This window comes from Sus scrofa, chromosome 1 (assembly GCF_000003025.6).
Source record: "Sus scrofa isolate TJ Tabasco breed Duroc chromosome 1, Sscrofa11.1, whole genome shotgun sequence".
Lineage (NCBI taxonomy): Eukaryota > Metazoa > Chordata > Mammalia > Artiodactyla > Suidae > Sus > Sus scrofa.
The window spans coordinates 137378223-137397579 of record NC_010443.5 but is presented as its reverse complement, the minus strand read 5'-3'; the positions used below and the strand labels follow the sequence as shown (position 1 = coordinate 137397579).

Here is a 19357-nt window from a genome sequence, read left to right as displayed (position 1 = left end):
GTCTTCTCCATGCAGAGTTTTTTAAAAAGGCAACAATGTGACACTGAAGACTCTTAAACCACACCCCCGGGCCACTGCCCACCATCAGGAGGGCTCCTCCAGGCCTGTGGGGTGACTTCAGACCTTCTCCTGTGGGCGGTTCCAGGACCCTGACACCAAATGCTGTCCCCCTCTAGGTTTCTTCTCTGTTAAGTGGTTGTTTCTTTTTTTCCTTCTTTTTAGGGCTTCACCTGCAGCATATGGAAGTTCCCAGGCTAGGGGTCGAATCGGAGCTAAAGCTGCCATCCTACGCCACAGCCACAGCAACTCGGAATCTGAGCCATGTCTTCGACCTACACCACAGCTTATGGCAACGCTGGATCCTTAACCAAATGAGCGAGCCCAGGGACCGAACCCACATCCTCATGGATACTGGTCAGACTCATTTCCGCTGTGCCACAACAGGAACTCCTCTGTTAAGTGTTTATAGAAGTCATAAAAGCCCTGTGAGGAGGAGTTCTTTGGTGGCCTAGCAGTTAAGGATCCAGCATTGTTACTGCTGTGGCACAGGTTCAATCCCTGGCTTAGGAACTTCTGCATGCCTTGGGCGTGGCCAGAAAAAAAAAGAAAGAAAGCCCTGTGAGTGACAGGCTCTCCGCAGCTTCCTCAAGTGGCCCGTGAGGAACTGAAGGCAGTCCTGCAGGCCTCCTGGCAGATGAGCCCCTGGCACATGCTGCTTTGGGCACTGGCAGATTTGTCTCCTCACAGCATTTCTTTTCGAAAAAAACCCTTCCACTTTCTATTCCTGAGATTTGTCAGCTATTAGGGAGCAGTGTGATGATTTGGCCTCCCTGCTCGGGGTTCTTAAGAGAAGTCCCTCTGTCAGTGGATGTCAGAACTGCTGAAGGCATGAGGGTGTGAGGGTGTGGGGGTGTACAGGTGTGAGGAGGGGTGTGAAGGTGCGGAGGTGTTGGAGTGTGGGGATGTGGAGGTGTGGGGGCATGGAGGTGGGGTGTGAGGGTGCAGAGATGTGAGGGTGTGGGGATATGAGGTTGTGGGTGTGTGGAGGTGTCAGGGTGTGTAGGTGTGCTGTGGTTGGGTTATCATATGTGGGGAGGTATAGTTGGGGAGCAGCAGCCTCATTAAGACAGGGCTCAGGATTTTTCTAGATCCCAGGAGATAGAAGGTAGGCTACCATTAATACCTCAAGCCCAACGCAGGAAGTTTCCAGAAGTGCTTTTTAGGACAGGTTTGGCCACACATTGGCAAGATCCCTAGAGGAATTGGGCTGTGTCTGTGTCCACGTGGAAGGCTCCCCCCAGGTCTGCCACCTACCCACGCACCTACCCACGCACCAGCATATGGAAGTTCCCAGGCTAGAGGTCGAATTGGAGCTACAGGTGCTGGCCTACACCACAGCCACAGCAATGCCAGATCCAAGCCATGTCTGTGACCTACACCACAGATCATGGCAACGCTAGATCCTTACCCACTGAGCAAGGCCAGGGATCCTCATTGATATCAGTCAGATTTGTTTCCACTGTACCCCAACAGGGATACCCTGGCCACTGTATTCTTGTCAGCCCATTGTAAGAAAAATCTTTCAGAGCAAAAACCAAGTAATGGAGTATGAGGAGTGATGCCCACTGAATTTGCAATGGAGGCATCCAGTGCCAGAAGAGAGGCTGATGCTAGTATTGGTGGTGTTTCAGGAAGCTTAGAAGGAGTCCAAGAAAGTGGCTGTGAGCTTTTGGTCTTGGGGGCGGGGGTGCTGTTCTTGAGCTTTCTCTGACATGGGTAAACACTTATCTCTGAGAAACTTGTGGGCCTCCTGAAGTTGATCCACCCCCAGGTGACGGGAGTTTTAATATTAATTTAATATGCCTGGGAAGCAGCCCCCCTGCCATGGGAAAGGCAGCATACTTCCTGTTCCCAGCATAGAGTGACAAGGGAATTTACATGGAGAGGTTACTCTGGGATATTAAATGTATAATTCAGGAGGCATTTCTGCTTTGCCATGCAGAACCCCCTTGGCACACTTTCTCCCTTCTAAGGAAAGAACAAAATGAAAGAAGGCAAGTTGGTTTCATAGGGAGTGTCTCTGTTGTCCTTGTGAATTTATTGATGAGCTTAGGTAGGAAGACATGTTCTGGGAGAGGACCTCTTTTATTACAAAAAGGAAAGAATGGACTCTTGTTTCTCTCAGGGGAGAGGAGAGTCACTGAGCCTTTGGGAGTTGCCTGAAAGCCCTGCTGGGCCTCCACATGGGAGAGAAGCCACTTATGAGAGAAGCCAGTGGGTGGTTCTGGCGGTCTGAACAGCACCTTTAGGGTAGCATGGGGCTGGGTGCTGGTGGACCCCATCATGGTTGCTTGATGATGCCCAGGAGCAGATGAAGCTGCCTCTACCCCAGTGGTAGACCAGCCTAATCCCCTTGATGGCACAGGGTGCTCAGGCTTAGGAGGAAATCTCCATGGTCCAAGCCACAGGGTGTCTATACCCATGCGTCTCAACATCAGGAGTCAGTGTGAATTGATTTAGCCAATGGCGTGAGACAGACTTGGCTTGGGGTTCGCTGGTGGATCTGTGTTCGAAATTGACAGCAAAGCTTGTCCTTAACCCTCTCATGGTTAGATGTCTGTACTTATGGCCCCAATGTCCTTGAGCCCCTCTGAGCGCGTGCTGGCTGCCCCTGGCCTGGAGCAGTCCCAGCTCCCCAAGTCAGGTGACTAGAAGGACTGCGATGCCCTGGGACCTGGGCAGGGGCAGGGATGTGCGCTGAGCTCGAGCCATGACATGCTCTGTGGGACTTGCATGGTGTCACCCATCAGACAGTGGCCAGGGAAGCCTTCCATGAGCAGCATTCAGAAAGGAATTTGAACCTTTTATCCTGGAGACATCAACTCACAGGCAAGTCTGAAACAAACTTAGTAGATTCTGGTTGTTTTGCAGTTTTCAGACATGGTTTTTCCATGTTGCTGATTAAAGCCCACATTGTGGGGAATCCTGTGCTAGTTCTGTGGGTATCGAGTGTTTTGAGTGGGTGTCAGACAGTCAGGAAGGGCAGCTCCTGCCCACTGAGCCTGTGGTGGGCCTGCCCCAGGTACACCGGCCTGGCCTTTGATCTCTGCCCCCAAAGAGCAGCATGGGGTGAGGGTCAGGCAGGTCCCTGTCCCACTGCCACCCTTTGCTGAGAGAAGTGGTTGTAAGACAGTCCTGGCTGTTGAGGGCTACTGGGGGCAGGTGGGGTGCCCTGGGCCCCTGTGATCCTTCCTGGAATGCAGCCTCTTTGTTGTGACAGTCACTTGGCCTGAGGTCACCACCTGCCCACACACAACAGAGCTAAGGCAGGGGGCTGGGGGGAGCAGTGAGTGGGATGAGCACATGTAGCACGGTCCCTCTGTCATCACACCTGATTGTCACAATCTCCAGGGTCACACCCAAATCTGTTAAGGCACTTCACACAAGGGCAGCAGCTCGTCTGGTCCTGCCGCTGCCCTAGTGACAGGCCTGCATTTGCCCACCCTCAGTGTGGGGCATTCACCAGAGCTGGCTAATTATTAAAAAAAAGAAAAAAAAAGTTCTTTTTTCTTTTAAAAAAGAGTTTTATCAGCTCATAAATCCTTTTTGAGTCTACTGGAAAGTTTTTTTGTGGTGATAGTGTAAACAAGGTCTTGAATCCCACAGAGTAAAAAAGACTTCCTTTTATGGGCAGCACTAGAAGGGCCGTGGCTCTGGAACGGTTTGAAAGTGGTGTCACGTGTCTTGTTTATGCCGAGGGCACTCACAGGCCTCCCCTGCTGGTGGCACCTTCTCAACCCCTGGCCCCAGGGGCATGGAGCCAGGGCACATCACGTGCCCTTGGCCCTGGCTGCACTTCTATTCAGGTATCAGTCAGTCGGCCAGAGAGGAAATTGCAGCCCGGCCATGGAGAGGGATTTCATGTATTTATGGCCCTTTATTTTTTTTGGCGGGGGGGAGGAGGGGGTCCTTTTCTTAGGAAGTGATGAGGATGGGGATGTGGGAGGAGGCTCATCTGCCATCTGAGCCTGGGACAAGCTGCCCCCACACCTGTCACTGCCAGTGCACAGCCAGGAGAGGGAGAGTCTGTGGTTTCTCTTGTTTAGGTTGAGAGCAAATTCCTTTCTGAAGTAGGTGGCATTCAAAGTGTAACCACACCACTCCCGAGAACTCCATCCCTGCTCCACCTCACTAGTTTGAGGACTTGGACAAATTATTTAATCTCTTTGGTACTTCTGCTTCCCTGTCTACAAAATGGGGATAATGTTATGATACACACCTTCCCAGGCTCATGAAGAGTAAAGCAACTTACATCTGTAAAACTACTGAGATCATTAATTAATTGCCATGAGGTTGGTGTCATGGCATAGTGGAGGTGGTTTAGTTGGGAGGAAGAAAAATTAGTCATTTTCATGTGTTGTCTAGTTCCTTTTCCGCTAGAGCAAGCTTTTTCTATAAAGGGCCACCCGGTAAATATTTCGGCCTTGTAAGCCAAACAATCGCAACATTCGACTCATAGTTGTGGTTTGAAAGCAGCCATAGACCATATGTAAACAAACGCGTGTTTCTCTCCCAGTAAAACTTGATTTACAAAAGCAGGCAGCCACCTTGCTCCCAGTCCCACCCTCCCTCAAGGTCACCTCCTCTTCCCTCTGACTTGACCTGACTGCCCCCCCTCCTCTGCCGGCCCCGTCTTTCAAAGTAGCAGGCAGCTGGTGGATGGGATGGCCTGGGAGCTTTCCTGTGCCCCACGGGCTTGCTTTCCTGGGAACCTTCCCTTAGGCACGTGGTCTGTCAGATGTTGGCCTGCCTGAGGCTGGAAGCCAGTTTGGGGTGTTTTGAGCTTCTTAGATGTGGGGAGTTCCGTTTGGAGATTTTTATTGACAAGCATTCCTTTAGCCAGCAGTTTTATTTTATTTTTATTTTTTAAATTTTTTTTATTTTCCCACTGTACAGCAAGGGAGTCAGGTTATCCTTACATGTATACATTACATTTTTCCCCCCACCCTTTGTTCTGTTGCAACATGAGTATCTAGACAAAGTTCTCAATGCTATTCAGTAGGATCTCCTTGTATATATATTCTAAGTTGTGTCTGATAAGTCCAAGCTCCAGGTCCCTCCCACTCCCTCCCCCTCCCATCAGGCAGCCACAAGTCTTTTCTCCAAGTCCATGATTTTCTTTTCTGAGGAGATGTTCATTTGTGCTGGATATTAGGTTCCAGTTATAAGTGATATCATATGGTATTTGTCTTTGTCTTTCTGGCTCATTTCACTCAGTATGAGATTCTCTAGTTCCATCCATGTTGCTGCAAATGGCATTATGTCATTCTTTTTTATGGCTGAGTAGTATTCCATTGTGTATATATACCACATCTTCCGAATCCAATCATCTGTCGATGACATTTGGGTTGTTTCCATGTCCTGGCTATTGTGAATAGTGCTGCAATGAACATGCGGGTGCATGTGTCTCTTTTAAGTAGAGTTTTGTCCGGATAGATGCCCAAGAGTGGGATTGCAGGGTCATATGGAAGTTCTATGTATAGATTTCTAAGGTATCTCCAAACTGTTCTCCATAGTTAGCCAGCAGTTTTAAAACAAAACAGAATGGAGTTTTCTGGAGAGAACACAAGTGGAAGGGAAGGCACGTTAGTCTCTGTGACAATGGGCCACCAGCTGGTCCATTCTTGGAACTTTGTGCTCTGGACAGCCCGGACATTTGCTCAACCACCCTCCTTTCACACCAGAGGTCTACTTAGCCAGACCCCTCTACACCCCAATTAATAAGGAGCACCCCTCCTCCTGTAGCCATTCTGAACCCCTCATCAGAGCCTGGGCCTTTCTTGGCTGCCCTGACAGCACTGCTGCACCTTGCTATTCCCTGTGCAGCCTCCTGCTCTTGGGCCAGGACGCTGCCTGTGGCCACATGACTCAGCACTTCCCAGCAGCTGCAGTCCAGGTGCCCTCTCTGCCTGCCCCGTGCCTGTGCCAAGACTTGGGAACCAGGCTCTCCCCACCAGCCTCTTGGCTTCTGGAGCAGATCCTCACTGGGCCCCCCAAAAGACTCAGCGCAGCCTGGCTCCCAGGCTGACCTCCCTCACACTGCCTGCCCTCAGGTTCTCTGCCGGTGGCCCCCTGCCACCAAGAGGAAGCTTAGAAAGAGCCTGGGTGGAGATCCCTGGTGGCTCAGCAGGATAAGGATCTCAGGTTTGATCTCTGGTCCAGGAACTTCTGCTTGCTGCAAAGGTGGCCCAAACAAATAGTGCAGGTGGAATCGAAGGAGATCCCTGAGGGGAAAGCTGCAATCACTCCTCAGCCTTATTAGTGAGAAACCAGAGGTTTCCTGCATTGATTCTGGAAATGGTGTTTAATCAGTGGCTGCAAGAGATGCTTCAAATAGGAAGCTGGTTTACTTTTTTTTTTTTTTTTTTTTTTTTTTTGCTTTTTAGGGCGCCTTGCAGCATATGGAGATTCCCAGGCTAGGGGTCTAATCGGAGCTGTAGCTGCCGGCCTACACCACGGCCACAGCAACACCAGATCCAAGCCTCGTCTGCAACCTACACCACAGCTCACGGCAACGCCAGATCCTTAACCCACTGAGCAAGGCCAGGGGTCGAACCCATATCCTCACAGATCCTAGTCAGATTCATTAACCACTGAGCCATGAAGGGAACTCCCTGATTTGCTTTTTTTTTATAAAGAATACCTATAAAAATGGACTCTGTGTGAAACTGTATTTGTCCTTCCCGGGAAGTGATTTTATCATGGAGAGTTTTGTATTCTGGAGGGTCCTACATCCTGGGTCTGGATGAAGTGACTGCAGTGGTGGATGTAAGTCAGGAGGAGCCTCAGGCCACCTGCGCCATCAGGATACATACAAAGCCAGAGGCCCTGACGGGCAGCGGAGCCCTTTTCAGCGCTCCCCGTGTCTCTGTCAGTGGGGAAGCCACAGCAAGTGGCCCCAGCCGTGCCCACCCTTCTCCGCAGGGCCCATCTTTGTCTGTCCTCCCCTCAGGTTTGAGCTGATGCGCATGTGCTGGCAGTACAACCCCAAGATGAGGCCTTCCTTCCTGGAGATCATCAGCAGCATCAAGGATGAGATGGAGCCTGGCTTCCGGGAGGTCTCCTTCTACTACAGTGAGGAGAACAAGCCGCCTGAGCCGGAGGAGCTGGACCTGGAGCCGGAGAACATGGAGAGCGTCCCCCTGGACCCCTCGGCCTCCTCGTCCTCCCTGCCGCTGCCCGACAGACACTCAGGACACAAGGCTGAGAACGGCCCAGGCCCTGGCGTGCTGGTGCTGCGAGCCAGCTTCGACGAGAGACAGCCTTACGCGCACATGAACGGGGGCCGCAAGAACGAGCGGGCCCTGCCTCTGCCCCAGTCCTCGACCTGCTGATCCTGGATCCCGATCCCGTGCAAACAGTACCGTGCGCACGCGGGCGGGCGGGGGGAGAGTTTTAACAATCTATTCACAGCCTCCTGTACCTCAGTGGATCTCCAGAACTGCCATTGCTGCCCACGGGAGACGGCTTCTCTGCAGTAAACACATTTGGGATGTTCCTTTTTTCAATATGCAAGCAGCTTTTTATTTCCCAACCCAAACCCTTAACTGACACGGGCCTTTAAGAACCTTAATGACAACACTTAATAGCAACAGAACACTTGAGAATCAAGCCTCCTCACCCCCTCCCTGTCCCTCTCTCCTCTTTCTCCCTCTGTCTCTCACCTTTTTCTTTCTGCTTCTCGATGGAAACGCATTTGCTGCAAGCCCAGCCGGGACGCCCTTCATGTAGGATTGAGGAAAGAGCTGTCCCTCCAAGGCCCCACCTTGCCCCAAACACACCATAGGTCTTTGTAAAAAAACATGTTGAGATGAAAATTTTTAACTGAATCTTGAACCTTTAGGGACATACGAAATTTAAAAAGGGCCATCATTCATCCCAGGTTGTCACCATGTTAACGCTGCCAAATTTCTGCCACAACCCCGCACTTTCTCCCTCACTGTCCCCTCACTGTCGTCTTGTCTCCAGAGACCCCGGGGCGAGCACGGTAGCTGGTCACTTGTAAGAGCCACGCTGATGATGCTCTCCGCCCGATCGGCCCCAGGGTTCTTTTCAAGTCTCACATTCACACAGGTGTAACTGCTTGTGACAAGGTTGTCACTTGGGGGAACTGGACAGAATGAGACTGTGTCTCAGTGAAGATGGGGAGAAGCGTCCCCGCCCCACCTTCCACACCCCCACCTTCTAACCCCCAGGAATTCTGGAGCAAACAGGCCCTCTCAGGAGCCTGGAAGATAGGCTTTGAGTAAAGGTCATCCCCATGCCAGTCTCCTGTTCCCCCCAACCCCAGCTCCTTCTCGGCCCCCAAGGACACAGACAGGAAGGGGTTTCCAGGGACTCAGCCCAACTGTTTATGCAGGTTTGCAAGGAAAGAAATTCAAACACCACAACAACAGTACGAAGAAAAACAGTAAATGGATTCAAGCATTCTAAGCTTTGTTGACATTTTCTCTGTTACTAGGACTTCTTCATGGGTCTTACAGTTCTATGTTAGACCATGAAACATTTGCATACACATCGTCTTTAATGTCACTTTTATAACTTTTTTACGGTTCAGATATTCATCTATACGTCTGTACAGAAAAAAAAAAAAGCTGCTATTTTTTTTGTTCTTTATCTTTGTGGATTTAATCTATGAAAACCTTCAGGTCTACCCTTCTTCCCTCTCTGCTCACTCCAAGAAACTTCTTAATGCTTTGTACTAGAGTGCGTGACTTTCTTCCTCTTTTCCCAGTAATTGATACTTATATAACATAATTTGCCATGAACTGTTTGATGCCTTTTTATAAATACATCCCCCCTACCGACTCCACCTGCCCCATTAGTTCTGTTCTACCCCATAGGCTCTGTGGGCACGAGGCTGGCGAGGGGAGGCGGCGGAGAGAAGGTGGGCACTTGCCCGGAGAGGCTCCCCTCTCTCCCCAGCCTGCTCTCACACAGCATTTGAGTCTGTTACAGTGCAAGACATGATACAAACTCAGGTCAGAAAAAAAGGTTAAATATTTCGCACATCCTTGTTCAGTGTTCATATTCACCATTGTTGAAAAGTCTCACCTTCTCTTTCCCTTGCCTTTGTTTTGGTTGTGACACACATATATCTATTTTTTTAATTCTTGGGTACAACAGCAGTTTTATCTGCAGACACTAGGCATTTGGATGATTTTTTTTTTTAATGGCTATTTAATCCTTCCATCCCATGGAAAACAGCTGCTGAGTCCAGGGGTGCAGTGGAGTGCGCTCCGGCGGCCCTCTGCGGGCTCCTGCCACCACCCTCCAGACTGACCTACCTGTCTTTAGAACCAGAGACTCCCTAGGGACCCCGGGCAGCGATGGGAGTGGGGCAGAGGGGCAGCATCCTCGGGGTGCCGGCCAGCCAGCTGCCAGGCTGGGACAGCACAGGCGCCCGGAGCCCTGGCGCGGGCGTGCTGTTCCTCTGCCAGGAAGCCAAGTCCTCAGGCTCGGGGGTCTTGTTTTGTTTAGTTTTTAGCACTTCTCACCAGAGTGATGACAGCACAAGAGTTGCTTCTGGGATGGAAATGTTTAAATTATGAGTAAGAACAAGGCTACAATACGATGATTGCTAGTTGTGACTGGAGATTGAACACAAAAAAGAAAGTTTGTAGTGCTTTTTTGTGTCAGTAGTTTCATAGTTTCAGTCCCACTGTTCTCTCTAGTCCCTGTCCCATAGTTTTTCCCTTAAAAAAAAAAGAGAAAAAGAAAAAATTAAGAAGGTATTATATGTAGGAGTGTTCTTTTAATTTATTTTGTGATACCAGTTTCAATCACTGTAGAGAAGCCCCATTATGAATTTAAATACTGAGGAAAGGGTTTGTGTGTGTGTGCGCGTGTCAGACGGGACAGTTTTTTGTTTTTGTTTTTGTTTTTTTTTTTTCCCAGACATTTATCTACCTCACTCTTATTTTTTATATGTGTATATATAAAAAAGAATACATCTCACACTTCTCAGCACCTGACAATATGCCGTTGATACTGGTAACCTCATCCACACCGCAGGCCGCACACACCAGGTGACGGGGGGGAGAGGCCAGGCTGTATTCCGGGGTCAAAGCAACACTAACTCACCTCTGCACTCATTTCATACAGCTCGCCTTCTTCTGCAACTTCTCAGTTTGCATTGCTTCTGTTCTTCTCCTGACTTGGCTTCCCAGGAGGTGGTGAGGGCCGGTGCTGCCTGAGGGGCCCGGGCTGGTTGGTTTTGAAACCAACTGCTTTGTGCAGATTGAGCCGCATACAGATTCCACGGGGGAAGATCAGGTCTCCGGGACAGACAGTGCGGGTGAGGGGCAGGCAGTGCCTCGCTAGCAGGCCCTAAGGCCATGGGTGGGTGCTGAGCCTCCTCCAGGCCTTCTGCTCCTGGTTGCTGACCCGAAGGCCAGTCCCATGCAGAATGTACAGACAAGAGTCCCCTTCTCCCTCTCCAAACTGTTCTCTCAACCTCACGCTCGCTTCCTCCCCCAGGGGAAAACGAAGACGTACCAAACCTTTGGGCTGGAAGGGGCCCCCGCCAGGGCGGGCTGTGCCTTGTCCCCTCATCCCGCTGCTCAGGGGTGGACGGCACATCCCCATTCCAGCAGCTGCTCTCACAGGCACTGGCGTTTTATCTGGGAAACACGGGGCGGGGGAGGTTCCCAAAGCGTGGCGGCTCTTTCACAGTCCCAGGACTGCAGTTCCGCCCAGGAGCTCTTCCCTCCTGCTAGGACATCCCCTTCTCCTTTCCCAAGTCCCCTGGGAACTTAAGGTCATTGAGAAATAGTGTTTGATCAGGGTTTTCCCGCTTCCACACTGTAGGTGACCCCTTGGAATAGTGGCCTCTCCTCTCTTTTGCACATACCTACCGGTTTCCACAACTGGATTTCTACAGATCATTCAGCTGGTTTTTAGGGTTTTTATTTAAACTGTCCGAGTTGTTGGTGTCACTTTGTTTTTGTTTTACGTAGGTGGTTTTCCTTTAGTAGAAAGAAAACACTAACAGTGTAGTGCCCATCATAACAAATGCTTCAGAAACACTTAAATAAAAACTTTTGCTTGTGTGATGGTGCAGTCATTTTACTGGACCAAATCACCCACCTTGACTATACCAAGGCATCATGTATCCACAGTTCTAGCCTAATTTTATGCTGATTTCCCCCACCTCTTCTCAGTTTCCTCCTTTGTATGCTCCAAATAACTTAATCAAACTGAGTTGTGGCATTCTCCATGCAGCCTCCTTCTGACAGCAGCTCACTGCTTGAAGTGACGTGAACCACTGAGGCACATCGTTGAATTGATGTGAGCATTAAAACATTACCACACACAGCCCTTCCCTGAGGCAGCGGGAGCTGGTGTATTCTGGAGACGTTGTTGAACTTCAACTGGGTAACACCCAGACCACCCCAGGTCTCCATTATGGGATGTCCTGACGTTTAACACAGGTGGAATGAGCTTCCTCCTTGGAAGATAGAAGACCATGTTCATGGCCGACACTGGCCTTTCCTTTCAGCCTCTTTCTTATGACTTGGAACAACATTTCAATAGTGGTGGTTATTGTGGAACTAGCCAACGGCAAAGTGCTTGGCATGGCATGGTGTGTTTCAGTTGGGATAACAGATCTAAGAGCCAAGTAAGATGCCAAACTCTAGGCCAGTCTGTTCCACCGAGGCCTCTTTCTCAGCAGCCTACCTCTGCCGGCAGGTGGCTGCACTGAATGAAGGCCACTGTTACGGCAAGGTCACACTAGCTCAGATCAGTGAGAAGGCTAGGATGCTTGGTCCAAGGTCCTCAGCTGTCACTGTTGGGTCCTCCGGCTAGACAGTGTCAAAGGAAGTTACTCCTTTCCAAAACACAGGCGCCCTCCAGTTGACAGTAAAGCTCCATGGTATGCCTTGACCCATTCCAACAGTCCCAGTAGTGCATTTAAGGTTTGGGGTTTGTTCTTTCGTTAATGTTACTTTTGTGTTTGTCGGCTGTCTTTTCATTTCCTGGGCTAAGCAGCATTGGGAGATATGGACCAGAGATCCACCCTTTAAGAACCAGTGATGAAAATCAAACTTTCTTACTCCACTCTGACATAGTTGGTGGTACAAAGGAGAACTTCAAGAGAGGATGTTGTTTAGCTTGAACCTCTGTTGCCAGAGATGCTGAAGATACAGACCTTGGACAGGCCAAAAGTTTTCGTTTTTGGCTCCCAGCTTAGATGACTAGTTGGTCATTTTGAGAAAAAGCAGATGAACACTCCTTGATGGTGGAATGATGAGGCAGCAGGAAACCACTGTAACAGGGATCATGAATGACATGGAGAGAGGAATCACGAGCAGAAGGTGCAGGGCTTGGAAGAAGTGTGGGCTGTGTTTGGAACTTGATGGTTTCTGAAGGGATCAGACCACATCAAGGCTCAAGAGTCATCCATGGGCATTTGGTTTCAACAAATAAACCTAACATCCTACTTTCGAAACTGCTACTGCAGAGTTCAGTCAAATTGTTCAAGAATACAAACTGCATCGCACCCGTCAGTTGTCAGTTCTGGGGCATGACTTTAGGGTTTTGTTTTATTTTGTTTATGCAAGAACATAATGATCACTCATCTGTATGTCCACGTTTGTGTGTGTCCACATCTTCCTGGTAAACATCGTTTTAATTAGTCACTCATTAGCGTTTTCAATAGGGCTCTTAAGTCCAGTAGATTACGGGTAGTCAGTTGACGAAGATCTGGTTTACAAGAACTAATTAAATGTTTCATTGCATTTTTGTAAGAACATAGAATAATTTTATAAAATGTTTGTAGTTTATAATTGCCGAAAATAATTTAAAGACACCTTTTTTCTCTGTGTGTGCAAATGTGTGTTTGTGATCCATTTTTTTAGGACACCTGTTTACTAGCTAGCTTTACAATATGCCAAAAACAGATTTTTCCCTGACCCAAGCCGTGGTTCACCCTCTTTTCCCCCCATGCTTTGTGCCCTAGTTTATAACAAAGGAATGATGATGATTTAAGAAGTAGTTCTGTATCTTCAGTATCTTGGTCTTCCAGAACCCTCTGGTTGGGAAGGGGATCATCTTTTACTGGTCATTTCCCTTTGGAGTGTAGCTACTTTAACAGACCGAACGAACCTCATTGGCCAAGGAAACAGCAGAGGTGTTACAGCCTGGCGGTGCCTGTGGCACCATAAGCATCTGGTTTGGCAGGTTTGGTAGTTGTCCTCTTATGCAGTGCCTCGAGATGGAAGGACTCCATTGCACATCTAGTGGCTTTCACCGTGACACAGCACACAGACTTATCATACAAAAGCTGATAATTCTGGTGCCCGAAAGCCACTGGCTTACATGCCTCATATCATGACTAATGCTTTGTTATTACATGTAAGAGATTCTATTTATTTTTATTTAAGGCAGAACACCGAAGATAGTTCTTTTTCAATATAGTACAAATTTGTTGTAATAAAAACCATGCACATGCAAGATTTTTTTAAGTTTGACACCATTCCCTCTGGTTCCCAATGGACTATTTGCCATGTCTACACAACTCCACAAAATCCCCATCGTTGGAAACATCTGGATGTTTTGCACTACATGGGAGAAAGGTCCAGAAACAATTTGGGTTTTGTTTGTAACTTTCCATTTGGATGTCTGGCGTTGCATAGACACCATCCACAGGTGGAACAGATGCTTGGCAAAAACACCTGTCTGCTTTCTAAGCCAGTGAGGTTGAGGTGAGAGGTTTGCCAGAGTTTGTCTACCTCTGGGACAGAAAAAAAAAAAAAAAAAAAAAAAAAAAAAAAAAAAAAAAAAAAAATTCAAACCAGAAGGCGCGATGGAATGGATGCATCGCAAATAATGCATTTTCTGAGTTTTCTTGTTTTAAAAAAAAGTTTTTAAAAAAAAAAACTAAAAAAAAAAAAAAGTAATAACATGGCCAATTTGTTACATAAAATGACTTTCTGTGTATAAATTGTTCCTAAAAAAAATTCCTCTGTTTATATAAAAAATCAGTAGATGAAAAAAATTTCAAAATGTTTTTTGTATATTCTGTTGTAAGAATTTATTCCTGTTATTGCGATATACTCTGGATTCTTTACATTATGAAAAAAAGAAAAGAAACTTTGTCTATTTTGAATGGCTGAAGCTAAGGCAACTTTAGTTTCTCTTACTCTGCTTTTTTCTAGTAGTTAAAGTACTACATGGTTTAAGTTAAATAAAAGAATTCTGTATGCATTTTTGGTCTCTGATTTCGTCCCTCCTCACCCCTTCTGGAAGAACCATCATGCTTCTGAGGCAGGGAAACTAAGCCACATGGGGCATGTATGTTCACACATAATGTTGGGAGGGAGTCTATGTGAAGGCTTTGCTTTACTTCTAACAGCTCAACCTTCTCAGCATGCAAATTGCTGCTGAACAGGGAAGCTATTCTGTTTCTCACTCCATTAAATCAGCTAGAAGAAAATCTGCGTAAAACAGAGAAATCTGTACTTGATTTTTGACTGATTTCATAGACTTTTCCTGTATCTGCCACTGGCAAAAGCCAGGCCAAGGCAGGTTTGATCTGGGTGGCTCTGGGGCAAAGGACTTAACACTCTTCACATTTTCAAGTCCTTGTCAGTCCCTCACAGTGGGCATACCTACTCTGAGGGTGCAGGTGATGGCCATGGACATGCATGCCATGTGCAGCCTGCCGGGCACCACTCAGAAATGTTACTTTCCAGCCAATGAGTTTGGCCTGCCCCAGGGACTTGATCAGGGCATGTTATCTTTGCCAGGGAGAAATGGTTACAGTAGGAAATGCAAATGCATGTTCAAAGGAAACAAGCTGTAAATGTTCTAGAATCAGACCTTGGACATATCAGGAAGCTGAGCTGATCACTCCTTAAAATCTGATCATGGGAAATTATACTTCAGTAACAAAATCAGTCTATGGGACAAGGGTGAAATAGCAAAGGTGTAGGCAGCAGAAGTACATGACAGGCCACACTTACTTAAGACCTGGGGAGGCTCACAGGTATTTGGATCTAGAAACAAAAGGCCTTTCTGAAAGAGGGGACTCTGGAGCTTGGCTTGGCCCCAGGGTTTTGCTTACCATTGTCACCAAGTGTTTGGCACTGAGAGGACCCTCCCTAGGCGACCGATGACTAACAGCAGGCTAATTTCCAAGGCTCGGGTGGGTGTCTGGCCTTGGGCAGGGCCGACATGGGAGTGCAGTGTGGTTCCCACATTCTCGGGTTGGGGCTGCTGAGCTTCCCAGCTGCAGAAGCATAGTCTGCATCTGTCTTCAGCCAGAGCAGCAGCGATTTCTTCTGAGGATGAAGGTGCTGGGTCTCTGGAAGAGGTTTCAGACCCTCGCCCCACCATGCCACTTCTTAAGACTACCACCCAGCAGAGCTATTTCCATATTTGCCTCACGGTCCAGCTACGAGCCCATATTCAATAAAGCGTTCTCTCATCACTGATGGACTCTCCCCTCCATTCTCCCACCAGATCGTCACAACAATTCTTCAAAGGAAGGATTTTTATTACTCTCTTTTATAGAGGAGCAAACACACAGACATGTCCAAGACCCCCCAGCCATTACATAACCAACCCAGGGCTCAGCCTTTTGAAGCTGTGTCAGCTTTCAAACTGACTCAGAACTGCCGCAGATCAGCCCCAACCCAACAGACCCCAGTGTGTGTCAGCAGGGGATGGGAGGCCACTTAGGACAGGATGTGAGTGGGCCCTCTGGGGTTCTCCCTAAAGAAGTTTGGAGGCCAGAGAGGGGGAATGACGTTCATTAAGACGCAGCTCTGGGCCTCCCAAGTGGATGACATCTAAAAGTCTGCTTGGTGGCGCCTAGACACACACATTTTACAACCTGACATGACACTTGGAGCTAGGGCCCAGAGGACCCCAACCTGCCACTGTCCTGAGACAGGAGCTAAGATTAGGAGGGTCCAGGGCTCTGGGTGGCAGGTGTTTGCCTCTAAATACTGAAGGCTCTCCACATTAACAGGCATGCAGCTGGACATACGCCAGCTGGCCAACCACCCCCCACCCCAGTCCACTTGCCGCCTTTGGTCTGCTACAGTAGAACTTTGATCTGTTTTATGTCAAGGGAGTCAATTTCATTTGCAAAGGGGGTCCTGTAAAGTCTACTACAAACGCACAAGTGTGCTGAAGGGCTAATGGTAAAACGAGCAAGTTCCTTTGCCCTGTTCCTTTGTTATTAAGGTGCAGCTGCTTTTTCTTACAGTGAATGAATCTGGGCACTAAGTGACGATGATTTTTTTTTTAAATGAAATTAAGTGGAAAATGATAGTCATGAGCACACCAACATAACAAGAAATTTCCCAGAGCTTAGCCACCTTCAAGTTCTTCCTCCGAAAAAAAATCATGTTGCTAATAGGGTTCTCAATGGAAATTTGCCCAGAAAACACTGGACAAGTAAAACCTCGCTGTGAGCAGCTTGGCACAAGACAACAGCACAGTGCCATAAAGGCAAAATGAAAGATGAAAAGGGGAGATTCTGTTTCTAAAAAGGTAGAGATAATACTGACCATGGCAGAGAAGCTCAACCCAGCTATTAACTTTTGCTTTAGGATCAAACAAACACTACTGGGGGAATGTAAAGTGGTGCAGCTGCCGTGAAAAGCAGTACAGCAGCTCCTCAAAAAAAAGTAAACACAGAATTACCTTATGATCCAGCAATTCTATTTATAGGCATATTCATACACACAAAACACTAAACCAGGATTCTAACAGATGTTTGCACACCAGCGTTCACAGGAGCAGCAGTCACAATAACCAAAGGTAGAAGCAACCCGGCATCTATCAAAAAGTGAATGGATAAACACAATGTGGTCCAAACATAAAACAGGGTATTATTTAGCCTTAAAGGAAGTTCTGACACATGCCACAACATGGATGAACCTTTAAGACATTATGCTAAATGCAATAAACCAGTCACAACAGGACAAAGATTGTGATTCCATTTACATGAGGTCACTGGAGTAGTCAAATTCAGAGAGGGTGGGTAGAATAATGGATGCCAGGTGCTGGGGGAGGGGAGGGGGAACTGTTTCCGGGTATGGAGTTTCAAGTTGGGATGATGAGAAAGTCCTAGAGATGGATGGGAGCGGTGGTTGCACAACAGGTGAACGTGCATAATGCCACTGAACATGCAAACATGGTTAAAATGGTATCTTACCATTTTAATTTTTTATAAATTTAAAAAAGGAAAAAACCAGACACTAGCAACTCGGTGGCTCAGAAGCTGCCCACAACACCTGGCTGCATGCCTGGAGCGGGGTTCCAGAGTGAGTGCTGCACCTGTGTGTCCCACCGTGGGCTGGTCATGGGTCATCCCACCACACAGGCCTCTACAGCACAGGTCTGGGGTCCCAGCAATCTAGGCAGGATCACACAGGCCCACTGAATAGACTTTTAAGAGGGGGGAAAATATTGCTAGCATTTCATTTTATTGTCAGGAAAACAATAACTGAAGCTGGTTAATCCCTCATGAAATGTCTGCCTTTCAGAGTGTTTTTCTTTCTTCTGACAATAAAATAACCCTTTGTGATTTTGTGATTTCGTTGGGCTAAATCCGAACTTTTTTCCTCTGCGTAAACTGTTTTACGAGCAATTTTTTAAAAGCCTCTCAAAGCACAGTTGAACTCTACACACAGGATTGAAACATTTAATTTTCTCTAAAGGAGCAGTCCCCCAGTTGGTTCCCCTTGAATGGACTTGCCAAGGCTGTTTCCTGTGCACCGGTCTTTGAGCCTGGCTTTCTCAGTCTCCTTCAGCATTTCCTGGATGATGACCTGCAGGGCTTTTCCCAGCAGGCTGGCCGGGAGCCAAGGAGATAATCGAGGGACATGGATGAGCGCAGCGCACCCATTTCCATGATGCAAAGACAGGTAGTAGGCATAATCGCAGACGTACCTACAAACCAGACCAAAGGCCAAGTTACTCCTTGGACCAGCCTCTAACTGCAGTGAAGAGTAAGCAAAAGCAGCAAATGTAGCATCCCCAAAGCATGAGGGAGGACTGCCACCCCGGGAGACCTAGGTTTGGTTCTTCTGTCTCAGAAAGAACATGCTGCTAGGAAAGAGCCGGGCAGACTGGCTCTTGGCCTCCTGATCCCATGACTAACAAGTGGCCAAATCCCAAAAGGAACCAGATTTTCAACCAACTAGTCTCAAACCCTCCCCCCACCCCTGTGAACCCTTCCCATTCAGGCCTGCACTGAGTCATTCTGTTGTCAGAGCTGCTCCAGATCATTGCTCACAATCCTCCAACCACGCCCCTACCCCCTGCCTTTAGCAAGAGTTAACATAAATCTTTAAGTTAAAAGGTCCAGAAATAAGAAGGATACTACAAACCAACCAAAAAAACCTAGATGGAACCAGCTGGAACCAAGAGAGCCACCAATCTGACCTCCAACAGACCCTGGGTTTCATTATACACTGATTTTTACCACATTAGCATATGCACTTCCTCAAAAAAAAAACCCTGCCCCTTTCCAGGTAGATTAATGCATATGCCTCCCCAGCATGAGCCTCACTCCTTGGCCCTTTGTGGGGTTTTATTTGTCTTTTTAGGGTCACATCTACAGCATATGGAGGTTCCCAGGCTAGGGGTCAAATAAGAGCTATAGCTGCTGGCCTATACCAGCGCCAAAGCAACACCAGATCCAAGCCATGTCTGAGACCTACACCACACTCATGGCCACGAATTCTTAACTCACTGAGTGAAGCCAGGGATCGAACCTGCACACTCATGGATACTAGTCAGGTTCATTACCGCTGAGCCACAAAGGGAACTCCCTCATCCCTTTGTTTTTACTCTTTAAAATTAAATCCCTCTTACCAGGCGCACAGAAGTTGATCTGTGAACTTAGACCCACTCCTCCATTTTTTGTCTGCAGAATAAGCTCAAACCCAAGCAGGAAAGAAAACTTCTCCAGCCAAGGCAGAGAGCCTTGGTCAGGCTAGGGCCCAAACAGGTCCATACAACTTAATTCAGGAACAAATTCTGGCACCCAACGTGGGGCACATTCCCTCTGGTAACCCAGGGCTTACTTGCTGACCCAGGGCTGACAAAGCCAGCTAAATAGCTGGGCAGTATGCCCCTATTTTCAACCTCTGGGCCAGTGAGGGCTACTAAATTAAGCCTGAGATGGAAAAGCAGCCAAGGATCAAGTGGGGTGTTCCCCAGGTAAAGACCCCCCACCCCTACTCTAGCAGATCTAGAACAAGGGCGCTTACTACAGATTGGGGTAGTGTCCAGGAGACACCTGACATAAGGGGTGTTGACCCCGCCTCCACCAATA

The 19357-nt window shown here is 48.0% G+C and overlaps 2 protein-coding genes across 6 annotated transcripts in view; one reads left to right on the top strand and one right to left on the bottom strand.

Moving 5' to 3' along the window:
* Positions 1-13957, top strand: part of IGF1R (insulin like growth factor 1 receptor) — a 307416-nt gene extending 293459 nt beyond the window's left edge. For 3 of the 4 annotated variants that reach the window (XM_021082915.1, XM_021082918.1, XM_021082920.1), the window contains exon 21: positions 7013-13957. In XM_021082915.1, the coding sequence (XP_020938574.1) occupies positions 7013-7394 (382 nt within the window). In that variant the 3' untranslated portion in view covers positions 7395-13957. 4 annotated transcript variants of the gene reach the window in all.
* Positions 13115-19357, bottom strand: part of PGPEP1L (pyroglutamyl-peptidase I-like) — a 76682-nt gene continuing 70439 nt past the window's right edge. For both annotated transcript variants that reach the window (XM_005659775.3, XM_005659773.3), the window contains exon 5: positions 13115-17967. In XM_005659775.3, coding sequence (XP_005659832.1) covers positions 17825-17967 — 143 coding nt within the window. In that variant the 3' untranslated portion in view covers positions 13115-17824. The remainder of the gene's footprint in view (positions 17968-19357) is intronic.